The sequence below is a fragment of the Glossina fuscipes genome, unplaced genomic scaffold, assembly GCF_014805625.2.
Source record: "Glossina fuscipes isolate IAEA_lab_2018 unplaced genomic scaffold, Yale_Gfus_2 1, whole genome shotgun sequence".
NCBI lineage: Eukaryota > Metazoa > Arthropoda > Insecta > Diptera > Glossinidae > Glossina > Glossina fuscipes.
Window position 1 is genome coordinate 2,106,311 of NW_023998415.1, and position 21,561 is coordinate 2,127,871.

Consider the following 21,561-nt stretch of genomic DNA (forward strand, 5'->3'; position numbering starts at 1 on the left):
TTTGTATTTCTTAAAAAAGTAAAAATTTTTATATAAATATTTGTGGTTGCATACTCTATTGTTTAATGTCAATTTTATGCACGCATTCCATGTCGTCATTTGACGTCTTATAAATGTATTGGATAGGCGTGGCCAATTTTTTCAATTTTTAGACAGACGCTACAACATCGCATATAGAATAAGCGTTCAAATTTTTGTACATCTATGTGGTTTAGTTTGTGAGCAATGAGAAGAAAACTAACCTTCTATTCCTTTTGAAAAAGAGGTGTCTTCACGTTACGTGGTACTATGGGCATATCTTTCGACCAATTTGGCCAATTTTGAATATCAAATTGCGAGCAAGAATTTTCCTTATTTGCGCCAAATTTGAAGTCGATAGCTTAATTATTTGCGGGCATGAGAATTTTTGCAACAGACGGACAAACGGACATGCTTAAATCGATTTACATATTGATTGCTGATCAAGAATGTATATATATATATACATCTAGTTTGCAGGGTCTCTGAAGTTTCCTTGTGGACGTTGCAAATGTTTTGATAAAATGAATATACCTATCACTCTTACGTGATGGGTATATAAACAAGAAATTATGGTAAGCAGGTTAAAGCGGAAATGAAAATTAATTACATAACTGTCATTTTGTAATTTCTTTCTTCAAATGAGAATGAATCGATAGGTAGAATTAAATTGCGACAAACCGTTTGTCGGAAAATCATGCTTTGTAAAAATTATTTCAATTAAATGACCGTGACTTTATACGTATATTCACGCCGGCCCGGTATTCAAAAAGTAAGTAAAAGCAGAGAGTTATGAGCGAATGTCGTTACCAAATTTAGGGAATCTGTCGAATATAGGAACTTTCAACTCAAAGTGGTCTTTTTTAGAAACTGAGTAGTTCGCTTAATGTTCATTTTTCAAGACTACATTTTTTTAGAAGTTCTAAAAAACTCAATTTGCAGAAAAATGTTTCCTACTGTAAGAATTTTCACTTATATATTTCACTCAAACGATCGGTAAAACCACTATATATAGGCCACGTTTAGTAAATTAAAATAAAATATCCCAGAAGAGTCTGCTCTTTGGGAGCTTGGCTTCAATATTGAAAGTGTTTTCGAAGGGTAGTGTTCAGTTTAACAAGATGAACTTAGTGATTAGGATCCTTGTTCTATTCTTTCAAATATGCGGTTAATTCTAATTCGTTAAGCTCGAGTTCATCATAATTATAGTGTTGGAATTTTGTAGGGCAGATATGGGAGGAGTATACTTCAACAACTATAATATTGTTATTATGATTATTATTATTATTATTATTTTTATTTCTATTGTTATTATTATTATTATTATTATTATTATCATTATACACATACATGATCCTATATAATAATAGATTACTATAGAAAGATTTTCTGCTTTAACCCAAACTAATTATGTGGGAAGTTTATTATAAAATCATCTTATTAATATAATTATCTTTAATTGGGTAATTTATTTAAAAAGAAAGGCTTACTTAGTTAATAAACAACAAATTTTTCACACCCACCACACATATCACACCATATAAAGGGTGTACATACTACAGTGATTGTCCGCTAAATTATTCTCATATATTAGTTAGACTTATCTAATCGTAAGTAATCGGTTTATCTATTTTCATTCATATTTAATTGTTGAAAGGCTTTCAAAAACAGAATATCGTCAGATTAAAGCTTCAGAAGCATGTTACGCGTATGCGTTTAGTATCCAGCATAGTAAAGCGAAAATTTTCTGCTTAAAGTGATCTTTCGTTAAACTAAATTTCATTGATTATGGAACTTATGCGAAACATTGGTGGAACGATTACACAAGAAAATAAAATTTAGCTGACGACAACGTTATAACCTATAAAGTTTTGAGAAACATAACATGGTTGTACGTTGAAATTTTCTTTTTTACGGTGAATGTATTTTTTTATACGTGCATGCGTTTATAATCAATCACATTCGCTAAGGTATTGATTGTATTTAAATGTAGCAGAGATTATTTGATGCATTTGTAACGTTAAAAGGACTTTAAGAAATTCGTAAGAGTTTCGTAACATTTCAAGATTTTGTATCCGAGAAGAAAAAGTTTTTACAAAATCTCGTATTGGCAAAAAAAAAAAAAAAAAAAAAAAAACAAATGAATGAAAAGCAATTGTATCCGGGAATTGGCGGCAAACTCACCTTTTAGTATCGTCTCTATCATCGCTTTCGTCTTCCATTTTGCAATTGAAATTCACGTAATCCAGATTGTATGAATTTTTCCACGATTAGGTAACAGCGAAAGGATATTTACTCTTCAAAATATATACATATACATATATATATATATATATATATATAAATATATGTATTTTTTTTTTTTTTTTTTGAATTTATATAAAATTATTTAGTAACGAAATACTAAAATTTGTATTCTTTATTATACATTGGCACAACACATCCTTTATCACGTAAGACTTCCATAAACTTGCAGGCATATGTTGGCGATAATTTAAGTTATGTTCACTTTGAAAACGGTTTCCAAATCGATGAGGCTAAACATTATGGTTTGTTTTAGTTTTCGTTTGTTTTTTTTGGAATTTTTTCTTATGCGATTTTTTATCCTTTTCTATAAAAAGATAACATAACGAAAAATAATTAATTTTGATATTCAAATTTTTGCTTTTATGCTTATTTTAGTGACGAATTAGTTATACATGCACGTCCGTGTTCAACAAGTGTCGTTCGAAATCTAAATTTCGATGGAAAAAGTGTAACGAAAGGATTTCTGTTGTAGTAGTGAAAAGGAAAAATTTGATAAGTTGTCATTAAAAGGTTTTCGCTCTACGAGCTGATGATGATAATGACGGTAACGTTAGCGGGTTGTAATAGCAGAGAACGTTCTCGTTTGTGTGCATATGGTTATTGTTATTTTTCTATTATTATTATTGTTGTTTTTGTCATATTGGTTTGATATCGTTTTCGTTATGCTATGCATGAAACGGCTACGTTTGTGCAAATTACGCAATATCAATTGGTTATGCGCACACTCCCCACCATTTATATGCTCCATAAAAGCCGATTAATACATCAACGAAGACCCAATAGAAAATTAACAACGTACTATTGGCTGTGAGTGGCGAGCAATTTCAAAAACACAAACACTACCACCATCGCAACCAGCACATATTAGTTTGTCTCATTTTCGTTTTCGCTTTGATAAAAATGCAAACAACATCATCAACCCTTAGATATGCATGCGTATATGATGTATCATTAAACGGTATAACTAACAGCCATATACACGTGCATTGATATAATAAACGCCCATTTGCTTGGAATAGATGCGTATTTGTTGTTAGAGCGGACAACATTGAGTTTATTAATTTTATTAAGGGATTTGTTCAACGACCAGTTAACCATTCAGTTAACCGTTTATCATAATTTTTACGTTTATTTGTAAAATTCGAAATAATTTTCTTCCACTTGTCATAACTTTATGAAAATATGAATACTATATAGAATATAGGAAGGACGGACAAACTAATAAAATCATAGATCATCAAACGTGCAGACAGTTAAGAAACGTTTTGAATGAATTTTGTTGCCAAGGATAAATTATCGTTCATTAATTTCATTTCTGAGAAAACTGATATTTTTGAAGATCTACGAAGCAGTCAAAAATGTTTTATTCTTTCATTTACACTATTTGAATAGTTTCGTTATATAAAAGTATTTCAGCGATGGTCATCAAAAATTCGGCCTAAACCATAGGTATATCACACATATCGTTTTCAAAAATCTCTGCGTGTTAAACTCCTTAGTAGTTAATTATATCTGCATAAAATGCCTTTAGATCTACAAATGTTCACCGCATTCTTAATAAACCAACGCAGCAATTGAACACTTAGTTGAAGCAGCTGGTGTCAAAAGACACCGAAAATATTGTGTTTGTATTTACATATTGTGCAAGGTTAACTCTTTGGGTTAAATTGAAATGACTTACTTAATAGCTTGATAATTATTCCCGTATTATGCGGTAATAATTGTGTGGCATTTTTGTTTCTCTACATCTCTAAGGACATGAGTTGTACTTTCAAGTGTTTATCACATCCTAAACAATGACAAAAATGTCTTTTCTCTGCACATGTACATACCTGTGCATGTGAATGGAAAAATATGTGTATGTTGTTTTGTGTTCGTGGAGTGTACCTTTTCCATTTCCCTCCTATTATCTATCATATTAATCATGTATTTATAAAATAGGAACATTTCCATATTTCAAATGATTTTAAAGTTATGCTAAGTATGAAAAAAAACTTAAAACAAGAAATTAATATTAAAAAATATTGCATGTCTCCAATCGGACAGTAAAATAGATGTGTATGCAAAAACTTAAAAATGACGCAACAGTTTCTACTTAAAAGTAATCGTTTTTAGAGAAATCAACTTAGCCAAGCGATAGCCGGTATAACCACTATTGGTTTTAACGACGGCTTCGATTTTTGCAGGCATGGATGAAGTTAATTATCGTAGCTCTCTACTTACACTTTTTGAATATTTTTCCACAATTATTTTCATTGCTGCAAGCAGCATGACGCTTTACTCCTCTCCAAACATTTTCAATGGGATAGCCAAGTTATGCTCCCGGAACCATGCTTTCGCCAAATTAAATGAATGCTAATATGTCATATAGCAGTGGCATATTTTCTTCGGCCTGCGGTAAATTTCCAACATCCAAAAAGTTTTTATATATAAATCCACCTATATAGTGTTTTCTCTGGCAGAGAATCGGGCCGATGCTCTTTCAAGAAACCAGTTCCATATCATAAGATTTCTTCCGCCATGCTTTTACCATGCCTGGTTTCTTAGTAAACGTAATGTGAAATTCTTTTCCTTTCGAGCGAAGTGCACTTCTTTCCGCATTATTTCCAAACAAATTTGTTTTTATTTCGCCGTTTCAAAGTATATTTATCAACTTCTCTTCGCTTTTTGCTTTGACTCCATTTTTTTGGGGTAAAGCGAAATTTTCGTTTTCTCCAACTTAACTTTTCTGAGCAATTCCACCTTACGAGCTATTCTTCCTTGTAGATTGGCACCTAATAAGCGCTGACAAACAGTTTCCTTTTGCTAAAATTATAATTCAATAATCGGAAGCCGGAGAAACTTTTTAACTGCTCCCAGTCTTTAAAAAATTATTATTTGGATTATGTAATCGACCTAGTGATACAGCAACAAATTTGTACGTTTTTCAGCGATTTTGAAGCTGATGACCTAGCTATCCTTCTCCTTGGCTATAATGATATGCTTGACATATCTAATATTAGTATAAACATTAATTTGTATTGCATCTATACAGCAAAATTTTGCAAAACACTTTACTTTTCACAATTTTAAAGATGACGCACCTATGTCACTGTCCAGCTGTAAAACCTGCAAAAGCAACATAATAGCCCTCAACCTTTTATTGCAAGAACTAGCTCACGTGGGATTATGGGCATTCATTTTGAACAGTTTGGCCACATGTAATAACGTGTCGTAGGCTCTATAGAGTGTATTTCAAGTATACGTTACAGTGGTGGGAGATGCTTAGCCAAATAATGGTATCAACGAAGTAGCAAAAATTACTGTAGAAACTTGATCTCTCTTAATCTCTTTCTCTCTCTCTCTCTCTTTTAGCTCTACTCTTACAACATTTGAATGTGATTATTAACTGTAATCCCGAAGATGCTTACAATAAACAAATAAGAAAAGCTTTCTTTCCTATCATCAACAAAACCTTATAAATTATGTATGTAGAATACCTACCAAATATTTACTTCATTTGTTGACAGGTATCAACAATCCTGCAATGCATATACGATGGATGGAAGTCTTAAAAGTACCAAGTCTGACATATACTATAGACGACAATTATCGTTGAAAACGCACCAACCCTACAAAGGTAAGTTTAAATTTTGAAAACGTTGCGTTGTTTAGTATCGACTTAAGGGCAACCTTTCTCAATGTTTGCAGTCTTTTGTTTGGAAAACTCTTAAATCCTCAAACATTTAAGCCGTGCTCTGTTTAGCTCCGTGGCAGTCTATTCTTTCGTTTACAACAATAAAATATTGGGTGGCGGAGTTAAAACGAAGCGACACCTGTTGCTGAGATGAACGACGTATTGGCCTAACAAATGATATAACCTCACGGTTATTGGTGAGGAAAATGAATGAATAAATAAATGAATGGATGCAAACTTGTTGCGCTGGTCGAGCGATGGATGCAAGGAAAATCGGAGGCATTAGGCAAAAATGAAAGTTCATGTTTCTTTAGGACTATGCATCAACAGTGTCGTCGCGGCGACGTGGGATTAAGGAGTTAAAGGATCTTGTCTTATCTTTGAATTTCATTTTTGAAAAATCCATCCAGTGGTAAAAGATTCGCTATTGATAGCTATTTAGAGGAACTAATTGGCGCTCCCGGCAAATTGAACACAGCCGCTCTTGAACACAGCCCGGAAAAATGTACCATTCTACAAACAGACCCCTTGTAGTGTCGGCTATGTTCGTACAATATTTGTTAAACACTTATATACTATTTAATTAAATTTGAACATTTATTTTAATCTAGATGCCATGCACTAAGTATTTATGCAAATATCCAGTTAAAGATTGAAAAGGAAAATGCCACTTATTGAAAATTTTTTGATATTCCTACGGATGTGACAAATACAAGGATCAAATATTCCGTGGACATTCACTACAAAGGTTGAATTAATTTAGTATGTGGCTTAAAGCATAGCGTATTGGTATAAACGAACTAAAGACTCCGCCAGCAATTACGAAAGTTGTAATCATTTTGGCAAGAATCTCTGCCGAAATTGTAGCCACAAGAGTAGGATGTGAGTGTGTGTATGCGTGTTTTCTAAACTGCAAAAATAGCGCTGCGCTAATTGAAATAGTTTTTGGTCATGTTTCAATTTTTTTCAAGTCAATATACACTATAGGTCGTATAGGTTGTTATCAGGCTTACTTCCCAATTTGAGAAAATGAATTAAAAATATTTATATTGCTTTACAGGGATTTGCTACCTTCACAAAAAGGAATATGAATGATGTGTCATAGGCAGGTAATGCGACTTGGAATCTTAGATTGGCTTCGAATATATATATATATATATATATGTCTTAAAGCAGATCTGCGTTTGAAATTTTGTTGCAAAATTAATATTTCGCCTTTCGTCAACGTCAAAGGATATTGACATTCAGATTTCGAATCGATTCCTCTTTAATCCGTTTACCTCTTGCAACGCTTTAGCGAGTATTTGCAGTGCATTTTTATGGGAATATATATGTATATATGGAATTGGATTGCACTGTAAGTATATCCTAAGATATATCTTAATTTCATATTGTTGCCAGTTGCCAACATTTCAGTTTCATTTATATATATATATATATATATATGTACTTTAAATGCCTATTGTTATCAGTTGTTTACATTCCAGTTACTTTATATATATATATATATATATATATTGATAACCCTTTCGGGGAATAAATCAACGATTTGGTAAAGTTTATTTCACTTGTAGCAAAAAGAGGAACTTGAAGTAAGTAAGCATTGAACCCCTGCATGAAAAACAATGCATTGAAATAATGAAACAACGAAAGTAAGAATTATCACAAAAGTTGCCATGGTTATGTGCATTATGGCAATCAGCATTCGTCTGGTGTGCTGTTTTATAAAGCTTATGCGAAATTCATATACACATATACCATACAAACTTATAGTACTGATTTTATGTCTCTTTATCTTAAAGCGATACGTTCGGAAGGGTTTGATCAAATATACAACAACAGGTGGGATGTTTAAATTGTGAAGAAATTTTATAAAAGAAATGTGAAAAAAATAGAACAAATTAAACAAATTTTCTTCGTAAAAACTTTCCATGTTTAATTGTGGTGGGAACATATGAAGGGTTTCTTAATAATTTCATAACAAAACAACAAAAACGTCACAATTGTGGTGGGTAAGAAAACAATTTTAAGTTTTCTTCGAAATTCTTATGAATGATTTACAATTAAAATGGAAATTATGACGTTTGCTCCTTAAATGCAATAACAGATGTACAGTCTAGCTTTACATTTACAAAAAAAAAAAAAAAAAAAAAAATGAAAAAAAAAAGAGAGAAAAACACCCACTCACACAAACTCTTAAAAAAATAAACTCAAGAAATTGATTTTATTAGTCAAATCAATATCAAGCAGTAGCGAATGTTTTCTATACGATTTTAAGCGAATTTCCGCACACTGCCTATTCTTTACATTATATTGAATATATAACCAATATCCTACATCAAGTTACAGTTGTTGATATAACCACGTTTCAGAGTAAGGCGTGATCCGATCTAAACCATTTTCAAGAGTACTCGTTCTTGGGCTAATGCATGCCGGTGTACCAAACTGCACCAAAATACTGTTTTATACCTCTTAAGGCAAATATTAGTTCTACATCCGTTAGAAGTATTCGGCAACATTTTGCAATTTCTGTTTTCTTAATTTTTAGCAATTAATGGCTTGTTCTTCTCATTCTCATTTTTACATTTTGTTTACAGACATGTAAAGCTTTAAATTTTGTATTTGATTTTTGCTGCCTTTGGTTTTCTAAACGCAACGCAGGAGCAACTTAATATGTGCTTGCATATATTTTGATCAGCAAAACTTATTGGTGCAAAATAATAAAGTAATATGAAATATCAATGCGCACAATGGCTGAATTTGATCATTTTTTACTTTTCTTGATAAAAAATGAGAGGTTTACTTTTAACATTACTCAGCTATTCAGTGTATATATCTGATAATCATGGAAGGCTCAAAATTGCATTTTCCACATTCATGATTGAAGGATCAAAAAAGTTCGAAGACAACGAATTGTTGGACTTGTTGGTGGAAAACCTAACTGAAAGTCTCAAACAACTTTTGAACATCTTACCGGTTGATGAAACAACTGTTTCTAGACGTTTACTTGCGATGATAAAGATAGAAAAGGAGAGGAAATGGCTACGATACGAATTGACTGAAAATGCCATTTCGAACTGTTTCAGAAAGTCGTGTCTTGGTCCAAGGACGCCTGCCACAACGACACCGAAAAGGAATATTCATGACCAGAGACGTTTATTGTGTGCATGGTGGGATCAACAACGTGTAGTGTATTAGAACCTGATAAACCAGAAAGAGACTGATACTCCGAATGCCTACCGGCAGTCAGTCGTTGAACGATATATTGTTGCAAAAAAGACCGAGACAGCAATAGCTGTTAACAGATGTAAAGTGATTCCCTTGCATGATAAAGCGCGGTCATCCTTGCATCGTTGACCCTGTCAAGGATACAATGTTGTAGAGCGAATGGGAAATTGTGCCGCCCTCAGCGTACTCATCAGACATAGTGCCTTCTGATTACCATAAACCGTAGCTTGCCTGGCACTTTGTTTCGAAATATTGAAGAAGTGCGAAAATGTGTTGATGGTTGGATCGTTGCCAAAACAATATCGTTCTTTCGATAAGGTGTTGCCATTTTATCCGACCGATGGGAAAACATTTTCACATTAATATATGTTGTATGAACTTTTCTCAGTAAATGCCCGTTCCAAGTGAAAAAATGATCAAAATATATTCAAGCAACTAATATATGAAGAAACCGATACATCTGATTAAAACGATAAGAAATCTTATACTTTTTGAATAGAATACATTTCTTGAGAGCATTTGAAAAGTATTTCTACGTGTTACAAACGAAATACGAATGGTATAACTTCAGAAACAAATTTAGTTTTGTATGCTGTTTCGTAAATCTGGGCTTCAATTGAACACCATCGCTGTTGTTATGAAATTTTTTCGATCTTGTTTTGTCCTTATTGAAATCAGCACGTAACGTTTGCGCTTCCGTTCTTTTGCTATAACTTTCACATATATTGTATACCGTACCGTACATACATACATACATACATACATACATACATAAATTATATATAGTATGTATTGTATTTGTTTTTAAACCATCTAAACTATTTGCAAAATTTCAGTTTGCTTATATATTTTCTATACCTGGCTCAAGGATATTATAGAGTAAGCCTTTTGCCGCCTTATTCCTGATGTTTATTTTGAGATAAACCTTTTCGCCGCTCTAAGATTTTTACCTAAATCTTTAAGTATTCAAGGTTTTCTCCAAAAGGGCTTTACACTTTTCGTGCTAATTGTCATTTTTTTTGTTTTTGTGATTTCGTTACCACGGTGACAATCCGAAACCCTATCCATCGGACCGCTTGTTATAGATTAACAATATACAAATCAATTGTTTGAAAAAAAGAAAAAATTACGTCAATTTTTAACCTTTAATTAAATTTAATTAAACGCATTGATATGTGCATTGCATTACCTATGAACAGTATAGAGCAAAATGATTGCACCCTTTGAATTATAAAATTCCTTAGCTGTTCATTTTCAAGATTACATTCTATAAAATCACTCTTCCAAAATCCGACAATACCAATTTTTAGGATCGGAATGAATTTCTTATCCATGAACTAGTCACTTATTTGCTGTTATTCTGTATAAGATCTCTTAATACGGCGTAGAGTGAGCTGAATCTGAAAAATAGTTTAGATTGGATTTATCTAAGGTTAATATTTAGAGACTTTGTTGAAGTTGATCTATCAGACAATAGACAACAAGTGCTTAGGAATTAATATAGACGAAAAGATGAATATTCTTTCGCACCTCAACAGACTAAGAGAGTAAGAGTCTTGTATATTATGATCAACTCAACTTTTTCCAATGAACATGCCTGTGGCGACAAACGCCATTCTGTTATTCCCTGTGCCATAAGGTATTCTGTGGTTAAACTTTCACGGCAGAAATCCACGTAAACTATGTGGAAAAATCTATAACTGATATGTCATCTATTTATTCATATTTTTTCAATTAACAACTTTTTCCGGAAAAAAAGTAAAAATTTCCGATTGAGACTTCGAAGCATTTTAACCTATGTCTTTGCGTAGTAATATAAGTCGTTCTATATGGAAACACGAGCACCACGCAGAAATGTCAAAGTAAATCTGTGAGAAGCATCTTGATAGCTCTGATCATTAAAAAATCGTGTCGAGATATCTTACTTTTTTTTTATACATGTAATCGGTTAAGGGCTTTCCACGGTTCGCAACACGCCTATGCCAAGGATGGTGTGGTATTGAAGGAATTAAATAATTTGAAGATGTTTAGGTGTGAAATACAATATCGACTGATTATCGAGTTTTTGCTTTCGTACGCGACTAGTGAAAGTTGAAATAATTTTGTTGTTAACTGTATACTATAAGTACGATGCGATAAATTTGTATTACTAAAGGGTCGCACAAAGAGATTGTTTGTGTAAATTATGAATAAAAATGAAATGTTAAAGCGCTGTACATGAATATACATATACATATACATACATATATTTACACATGCATGCATACATTCAGTGTAAACGGACATGCGTCTATATATATATGTTTAAAGTCAATCCGATTAAATTCCTCACTGTCTATATATATGAGGTATGGATTTTAAACCCGTTGTAGTCGTTGTTTACATTTATTTTTGCATTAAACGGCAAACCAACCATTCAACGAGCTATAATTTCCCAAATGATAACTGTTGTGATTTTTCATTCCATTTCATTAACACAAACTAACGTATGCGCACATACCTAGGCATACTCACATAAATGCGAGGCTAATCACAAATAATTGGTTATTTCTTTTGATAATCAACGTCTGTAGATATAATGTTAGTGTTATCCTATTTGTAACAAAGTTCCTGGACAGTAACCTTGAAAGATTTAATTCAATTGTAAAAATGCGTGCATGTGTTCATATAACAAACGAAAAGAGTTAATATTATTTCACAATTCTGAAAGAATAAGCTGAGAGCGTAAAAGTCTAAAATATGTTTCTTTATCTATAAATTCATTAAATACAAACCAATTAAAATTTAATTAATAAGAAAAAATCGGCAAAGAGATGAACATACACGCCAGGACCAATCGTTTCCCAAATGTGTGATATGTAAAATGAAAGTTGTTCAAAGAATGAAGGGCTCAAAATATTTGCCTATAGCCGAACATTATCTCACTGTTGGTTATTTGATGTTTTCGAGTTCAAAGAAAATTACGTTTTATCCTATTACGTTAAAGGATAAAATAGAAGGTCAAGATAAAGAAAAAAAAAAAAAAAGAAGAAAACAAAATCATTGGTTACATCATTAAGTGCAAAGATGACATTCTGGAAAGTGTGGCTCGGTTAACCGTAAATACAGATATTACGGTTATATTAAATTGTGTTAATTTATATTTGAAACGACTATTCTCACATATAAGAAACTTGTACATAAATTAAAGGATTTTTGGTTAGAATTTAAGCTTACAATAAAGTTTACAAACCTTATAAATTTTGTATAGAGAGAAACTATATTTAAATGCATTGAAAGATTAACTCACGTCTTAAAAATTTAATCAGATTCGATTGTCGGGATAAGGAATATTATCAAAAATTTACAGAAAAAAAATGAAAAGATATATTGATACACGGAGGGAGGTTTCGCAAACCTTAAGGTAAATAGAAAATAGTTTTTTCATAATTTTTTAAGGAAGAACAGCTTCTCCAAAACGAAGACCCCGCTTTTGTTCTTTTAACCTTTCCTATCTCAACCGCTGCAAGTAATTGATGTTTCTTTCAAAACAAGGAACGCAAAATTTTTGCAAAATATGACTTAAAATGAAGTGGCCCGATCCAATTTTTTTTAAATCGACTTCGAGAAAAGATAATGTCATTTTGAATTTTTTTTTGTCTTTTGTTTTAGATGAGTATAAAAATATGTTATTTTACAGCTGCAATTGAAAACTTAAGACAATCAGTTAACGACTAAAAAAGACAGTGGTACTCAAAGTTGAAAAGTTCCAATTTTGAGGGAACTTCGCTTTACCTATTTTATCTTGTTGCATCAATCATATACAACTGCTTTTTGTTTTGTCTGAAATACTTGCGGTACGGCTGTTCGACTATGCTTTTGAAAACTTTTTAACCACTAATCATGGGCCATTTAATATTTCTATTCTAGCCGCGTAGGTACGCAGCTCTCGATATTGTCGGGTCAAAGTCGAGCCCCTCAACGAACCACTCCATAGATTAAATATCAGTTCAAATATCATCAATAGTTTATTGCAGAAAAAAATGTGATTTCGCGATAATCGCGAATGGCGAGGCCCATTACTAAATTTTTTACGACGCTTTTTTTTACACGATTAATTAACTAAATAAATTGTACTCTGTTGCCATATAAGATATTAGTTTTTAGGGGAAGGCTTACATAATCAAAAGAAGTGTTCAGAAAGACTTACATAACTCAATCCTTTTATGGTTTAAAGATATGTCAACGAAATGTATTAAGTTTTATCATAAAACGCTCTCCTCTGTAATGGTTCATATTTTGTAAGAATGTTTGTGCGACAGGCCATTTAAAAAGTAGACCAAATCCCAATCAAATTTTTCGCGGGAAATATTAAATATGTCATTTTTTTTTTTTTTTTTATATATATGTAATGATTATTTTCAAAATAGCGCGTCGTCGTAAAAATGATCTGACCCACCCAATTGTTGATAAGGTTTTTTCTTCAGATAATATCGTGTGAAACAATATCGTAAATGATGGATGACACATATGTTGAACACAAAAGTAAATGCATCGGCATCAAACCGGCAGGGAAACAGTTAGACGAATAGATGGGAAAGTTTAAGTCGATTTAGAAAATAACTAATTATAATATGATTAAAAATAATTAGTCGACTAGTATAAAGAGTGCTTCTGAGTAAGAAAGACCTATATCCACGAGCTGTTACTAAACTCTTACCGCAAACGGCTTTGGCTATAAAAACGTGAAATTCTATTTATTTTCTGTCCTAGAGCTGCAACCAGTGTACAAATAAATCTTTATGTTTGTGATTAGGTTTTGAAAGGCTGCCGACTAATCAGGCTTAATTCAACTAAGGGCTCGAAGTATGAGAAGAAATATTGATTAAATAAACACTTTATTCAATAGCAACAGGTCGAAATAGCATTTAAATGAAAGCTTCTCGATATCAATAATACTTTTGTTTTTCAAGGAATGTAGCTGACTTTATGCGTTGTCTTGTTAAGAAGAAGCATTTTCTAAACTGAGCAGATTAAGTCCAATTACTCGAAATAGCTGCTTCTAATAGAAAATGCGCTTTTTATAAAAAATTCATTTCTTGCTATGCGCAATTTACGCTTAAGTTTACAATTACCATTAGCGCGTCATCTTACTCGTGCTCTTTAAATAAACGACAATATTTTAAATATTATATATGATATTTATAGTTGAAAAACTTACTTCGAAGAGTATGGAAGTACAATTACTTGGCACCCGAACAGAAAAAAATAGGAGCAAAACCTAGACTTTTAAAATTTTATATCAATTTGCTAAATTAGTAAGCTTTCATCAAATTAGTTTATAATATGTGTGATGCCCTTTCATAAAAGAAATCTAAACTGTTTTTAGCGAAAGCCACTCTTAAATCAAAATTCAATGCACAATACTTGAATAACTATCGGAAAGTATCCAAACATTTGATATGAATTCACGTACGATTTACGATGTTTTATGTGAGTTGAACCCAAATCTATCGTCTCTCTGATCGCTCGTATGTATAAGAAAATAAATTCGTCATCGATGCGTGGACTTGATTCATAAAATTGTAAAGAGAAAAGAGAATGATGAGGCTCTACGCGACAGGATTACCAATGATGCATTATTCTCATGGACCAGGAATCTCTTCAGTTAGTTTGTTGTGCATTTTCGGAACAAGATAGAACATAGGAATGCTTCTCGAAAGTTCGCAAATGAATTCGACAGGCATTCATCTTGTTGTAATGGATTCAGACTTTTCTTTAGTAGCTGATTTAATTAACTTTTAGACAGCATAATGAGAGATACAGTCAATTGTGACCTTGCAAAAATATCTAAATGGGGTCGAAGACATAGAGTAAACTCGAAAATTATTAACGCATAGGCGAAGCGATGGAGAATCGTTCTTCTTTAGTAGTATCACTGTAGCTGAATCGGTCGTGCTTGATCCTTTGGGCAAGGCGAATATAAAACGATGCGTGCTGGATAGAACTTGTCTTTAAAGTGTCGAAAGGAGCAATCGAAAGCCTAGGTTTTTTAAACGATTTACTGAGCTTAGACGGCCATGGATGAGACTAAATAGTTATCATTACATCATCTATGGGAGCAGTGAACGTCGCTTGATAAACGGAAATTTTGTTAACTTTAACAATAAATCTTAGTAGCCAGATTCTAGTGCAAGCGCACTAAACGAGTTTTATCCTTCAGAGAGTGGCTATTATTTTTAAATATCTCGCACAACTATAAACTCTTGTATATAAAAATTTTTTAAACATAAATTAAAGGGAAAAGAAAAAATTATCATAATCAATGAGTCGTAAAAAACCTTGAATTCTTTACGGCATACTTAATGCCTAGATATACTTGTACTTGTGTATGTGTACATACAGAATATAGCAAATCGGAAGGAATGAATTTCCAGTTAAACTATAATTAAATAATTTTAATGCAATTAATATATAAATGTATGTAAATTAATCTTGAAAAACCTTTCCATTAACACTAGCGTTTTTTTTTTTTTTTTTTCTCAACACTTTATTTATTAATCATCAAAAGCAAATCTTGCATGTCTTATAAATTATATTATCTTATAAAGGTGAGCACACATATACGGTAAGCACAAACGCAATCGTATGCATACGAAATGGTGCACAGCATAGTTAATTAGTAACTCAATTCAAACAAGCTCTCACTATCCTGTTATATCGATTGATTAACTGATTGTGCCTCCTTTCAAGTCCGCCTAGAATCGATAGACAGGCGATGAGAAAGAAAAGAAACATTTTTGAATTTTGTAAGTAATTTCCATTTCCATTCAAGTAAAAAAATCAAAAAAAATACCACAAAAAAAAAAAAATGGAAGACGAATAGTTAACAATGGACGTTTGTCATAAAGACCTAAATATATGACGTTTTGATGGGCTTTTTTCTATGCCTGTCTGCTTAGTGCACGTTCTGACCGTAATAAACACACTTAAGTCGGTAGCTTATAAAAGCTTGCAAACTATTATTGCATTATCTGTGCAAGTAATTCAGTTTTTTTTTTTTTTTTTTTCTTTTTAATTATTATTATTATTATTGTTTTGCTTTTTTTTTTTTTTTTTGTTTCTGCTTTAAGTTTTTTACTATGTCTTTCGCTCTTTACATATATATATATATTTTGTATTTTATTACATTACTAACCTATACACACATAGCGTTGAAATAAACACACAATCAAACAATTAATATTCGACTTTGAGGAATTCTTGAGAACCGTTCAGATTATATTTATTGTTGTCGAAATAGATCTCTTTCGATCATCATCATTTTGAACTTTTTTACAATTTATTGAGTTTAGACAAATTTCAAAACGATATCTATCATATTTATATAACGGATATATCGGCGATTATTGATAAAAATTTATGAAAATCTATTGAGTCTTTTTTTGTTTTATTTCTTTTTCATTTTTAGCTATGCAATTTGTTTACTTGACCTATGAACTCGCCTTAAGTATGTGCTGCGCAAGTAGAAAAACATAAACGCTAAACGCATGAATAAACAAGTTATGACTATGTTGCATGTAATCTACATTTGATATGCATTCACTTAATTCATTCATTGGTAGTGCATGAACGCTATGATGAAACTAATATACTTCTATGCTCGGATATTGGGTCTAAAATGAGAGGAAACAAAAGCTTTTAAATGTTATTTAAATCAAACGCTTTCTTACATCGCTTTTATTACAACATCGCCAGACGGTAAGGGATGCATGTGCGAATGGACATAGGCGCTCGCGCGCTTGCTTATGTGTGTGTGTGTGTGTGTGTGTGTGTATACACATATGTTTATATTCACTGATATAATTCAGGTGATGCCGCGATATCTTGCCGTCTCGTCTTAGCATACATGTAATGCTTAATTGTTGCTGTTATATTTATTTCGCGAAAGCTTTTTTTGCTTTTTATTTTAAAACCAACTTGGAGAAGTTGTTTTTGTTTGTCGAAGCCTCAGCCAGCAGATGGCTATTTAACCAACTTTCTATAAAACTTATATTGTGTTCATTTTTTTCATTGAGCACAAATCCATGGATTTGTGTAACAAATACAAGCAACTTCCCATTCTGAGATGATGAAATTCATAAACAATGATGATTGCTTTATTAATATCTCTCGATGCTAAAGCACGTGATATATGAATTTTCAACTAAGAAAAGTCGATGCATGTTTTTATGACATTTTCTTTTTAACACTTGCATGGCAGGCTATTTGCAAAGGACTAAGCAATTTATACCATTCTGTATAAGGTTTTCCTTCTAAGCTAACCTAATACTTTCAATCATAGTTTTACCGACTATTTAAGAGCTGATTGTCAGTTAATTTCGATTTTTATTCTGTTTTCAACAATGAGATACCAGGAATCAGTTAAAGCATAAGTATTCGAGATTTGCGTAAACTTTTGAATCAATATAACAAAATATCTTTGTTCTTCCGCTTTCGGTTGTTATACTTTAACATTGAACTAAGTTGAAATTATCGATTCAGTTGAAAAATGAAGTCTCCCGATAGCAGAGACTTAAGTTTAGGCGTCCACTATCACCTGTCCTATATATGTAAGAGGTGTAAAGCTTACGTATTATACCCATCATCTAAACATGGGGTAGAGTCTTTTGTCACAATGTTAACAACACTTAAAAACGAGCATCAGAGATCCCATAAAGCAGCCCGACACCTCATTTAAATCAAATTCTAATCCGGCTTAAGCATGTTTATCTGCCCATTTGCGTTTCCATCTGTATAACAATGGGGAAGCTCTCGGAAGCTCTTTTGCCAACGTTGATATTGATAATGAAACAAAACGGTTAAAGTGTCCATTGTACAAAACACCTGCGTTTCTCACTCTTTATTCACAAACTATAAAAAAGTTCCGTATATATTTTATGGATGATTTCATCGTACCTGTACACAAAATGGAAAAAAGCGTCCTATAGCCTGCTATATATTATAGAGTATCGAAATTTCATTTTTCAGCCGCATAAAATTATTTTCCTTATTTTAACGGTAGAAGGCAGAAGAAAGAGGAACGGTTGAACGGTTAAATAATTGTCTTTTATTTCTAATCACCCAACACGTGTAACACGCTTATGATATTTCTGTAGTACACTTTAGCTTAACTTCGCCTTACTGCATTGACAATTTGCATACACAGGGTAGGTATTATTTATAAAATTACAATACAATATTTGCAGCAAACTATTCACAAAGCTTCAAAGCAAAATATTCACAAAGATGGGATTTTCAACATTTTACAACACTTCACCCTATTGAGCCCATACACACTTGATCAACTACTTCCTTTGAAAGTTCTTCAGGTCTTCGCGTTAAGAAAGTCTTTTTGATTATCGACCCTTTCAAAATGTAGTAAGTCACTAGTGCTAGTTTTGTTAGTCCCTTTAATTGTTCGATATCTCGGAAATGGTTCTTAACATTTTCGGCAATCGCCGGCTGCATAAAAAGCCTTAATGATATGACATCGCCAGTTAAAACATTATATATCTAAATTTACTTTGTTTTTTTTTTCCCAATATTTGAGGAAATTTTTTCTCTGCAGAATTGTAGGCAGTTTTCATGTAAACTTTTTTTTATCAAATAGTGCTATTTAATTGACTATCGAAGATAGTCGCCGAAGGTTAATTATGGTTAGGTGTTTTACTAGTGGGAGTGCAACGAAAAGCATAATATTCAGCTATATAAAGATGTTGAACTTGAATCACCGAGACTAGTGTATATATGAAATAAGCATTAGTTCTTAGAAGTATTCGCCAAAAAGATTTAAACGGCACCGTGTCGCGTGTAGTGCGGACAGGTTTTGTGCAAATGTTTCGTTTTCTATTCTTTTCCTATTTTTATTTATTTATTTATTTATTCTCTTTTTTTTTTTTTTTTTTTTTTTTTTTTTTTTTTGGTCTATGTTTATTTTACTACTATTGACCCTTAATTATGTTTTTTCTATTTTGTCTTCTTTTCAATTCTGTTTGACCTTAAACTTAGTTTTGAATGAACATACGCGCAGCCATTGTTGCTGTTACCGTCTATTACCTCAATTCTTGTTCTAAACTTGACTTAATTTAAATCTTTATTGATTACAACAATGTGGAAAATCTAAATGCTAGCTATACTCGTTATCGCTGTTTTTTGTTGTCGTTACTCTTGTTGTTGCTGTTCTTGATTGTTTGGCATTTTCAAATAACAATTTATTGATTTTGATTGGTCTCTGTTTGCTTCCCTCCTCTGGAAATCATTGTCTTCACTGTATATAAATAATACTAAGCTTTTCTTTCCGTTTACCCGGTTAGAACGGTTAGAAACTGAGCTGTAATATGGGTTTTAATTAATTTTTTTTTTTTTTTTTTTTTAATAAAAAAACAAAAAAATATGTATATAAACACGATCATTTTCGTTACAGGTTCTACTGGTATGCCATACATGAGTATGCATAAATTCTTTAACTCTTGTATTATTTTAATTTATGATAACATTTAAATTAAAAATTTTTTTTGAAATTTTGCTCATGCAAGTAAAATTGAAAGTTGTCCGGAATCACAAATTGCATTAGTTATGCACGTGAATAAAATATGCAAGAAAACAAAAAAAAAAAAAAAACTTGCTATAAATTTTAAAAACTGATATTACAGCTTAAGGAATAGCAACAGCGGGTGAACGGAAACGATCAATAAGATTTGTGCCGTTTACTTTAAATAGCAGCAGAGGGACCGTAGACCCTAAATATATATATCTTCTTGACCTTGTTATGTCTACGAAAATGTTTGTTGCCTCTTTGTATAATTTTAAGACTTTCGAATAAGTAAAGATAGAGAATCGCCGCTTAGCATATATGCTCTTAGTCTAAGTTCAAAGGTAAAATTTGGAAAAATTAAAAAAAAATGTATTAAAAAAGTTATAAAATGTTAGCTCTACACTGAAAAAATTAATTGATCATCTTTGTACATGTGATGGCCGGTCATTGCACGATGCTTACGTTACGTAGAAGCTATAGTTGAAGTTTTTTTTTAAGACTTTCATAGAACAGATTAATTGTGATTATTACCCTAAAATTCTTCATTGTTAGCCACAGCTATGGTTACCGTGATTTGATACCTTTACAAGGGCAAGTTAATACAGTAACTATCGGTTATCTTGCTACTAGCAGCTGCATGTTGAAAAGTTCTTTGATATCAAATCAGCTGAAGCAAAAATCGAGTCTCGTTACTCGGATTTATACTAATCTCTATTTATTGTTGAAAAGCACACTTTTTTTAACGGCATAGTTAACAGTGTGCGCACATGTAATTGCCTAAGTTGGAAAAGTAACAAAAAATTGAAGTCACACACCATTTACTTACTATTCATTATAATTTTTTTACACATTTTTGTTCACACGATAAGCCCCTGCACATAATAGAATATAGCATAGGCTGAAATATTCCACATTTACTTTACTTTACGAAACAGTCTACTCTTTACGTGCAAAAATCCAAAATAAACCGGCCATGCCGACACACAGTTACAACCGATTAAATTATCTTTTTTCCATTTTTTTAAGGTTTTATGCTTATTTATCATCACGAGTCAAACCGCAACGGACGGACGGAGTGTTTAAAACTATTCCCTGCACACCTCAAATGAATATATATTAACTGCCTAAAAATGGGTTAATTCTAAATGGAAGAGGGTAGACATCGCGATTAATTTTTTGCTAATAATACCAGCGATATGGGTATCAAATAAAATAACTTGGAGAGCAGAACGCGAAAAATATAGTCGTGGATGTGGGATATTCGGCATCCGGCAAATATAATTTTCTTACTTGTTTTGGGTCTTCCGGATGGAGGACAACTACTTCAGCAATCGTTCTACTACTTTGCTCAGTTCAATGGATTCTAGGCTATGAAAAAATTCAAGTTTATTAAGATGAACTACTACCATGAATAATTAAATATATTAAATGCACTAAATTGGATTTTTAAGTGCTTTATTATTATTATTATAAATTTAGTCAGAGAATAAATTCTAAGACTAAAGTCTTAAAGCACTAGCATCTAAGGCTTTCGGCTTTATTAAAAACTCTACCGCACTTGAGATTTCAACCCACGACCATTGAGTTGGTAGTCGAGACTCTTGCCTACTCGGTCACTCAGGCGGATTAAGTGCTTTAAATTTGAGAATTGTGCCTATGAATTTTATGATTCATTATATTTTCTATAGCGGTTCTATATATAAAACCATACAATGTTTTCAATCATCAGGCTTTCTGAAGGATTCCCCAATTTATAGAATAACTGAAGCGCATGGGT

At 32.1% G+C, this 21,561-nt stretch overlaps 1 protein-coding gene across 6 annotated transcripts in view; it reads right to left on the reverse strand.

Moving 5' to 3' along the window:
* Positions 1–21,561, reverse strand: part of LOC119632706 (circadian locomoter output cycles protein kaput) — a 46,350-nt gene that overhangs the window by 13,198 nt on the left and 11,591 nt on the right. For 4 of the 6 annotated variants that reach the window (XM_038025759.1, XM_038025758.1, XM_038025757.1 and 1 more), the window contains exon 1: positions 2,203–2,329. The exons of the other annotated variants lie outside the window; for them this stretch is intronic. In XM_038025759.1, the coding sequence (XP_037881687.1) occupies positions 2,203–2,240 (38 nt within the window). In that variant the 5' untranslated portion in view covers positions 2,241–2,329. Of the gene's footprint in view, positions 1–2,202; positions 2,330–21,561 lie in introns of those variants that run through there. 6 annotated transcript variants of the gene reach the window in all.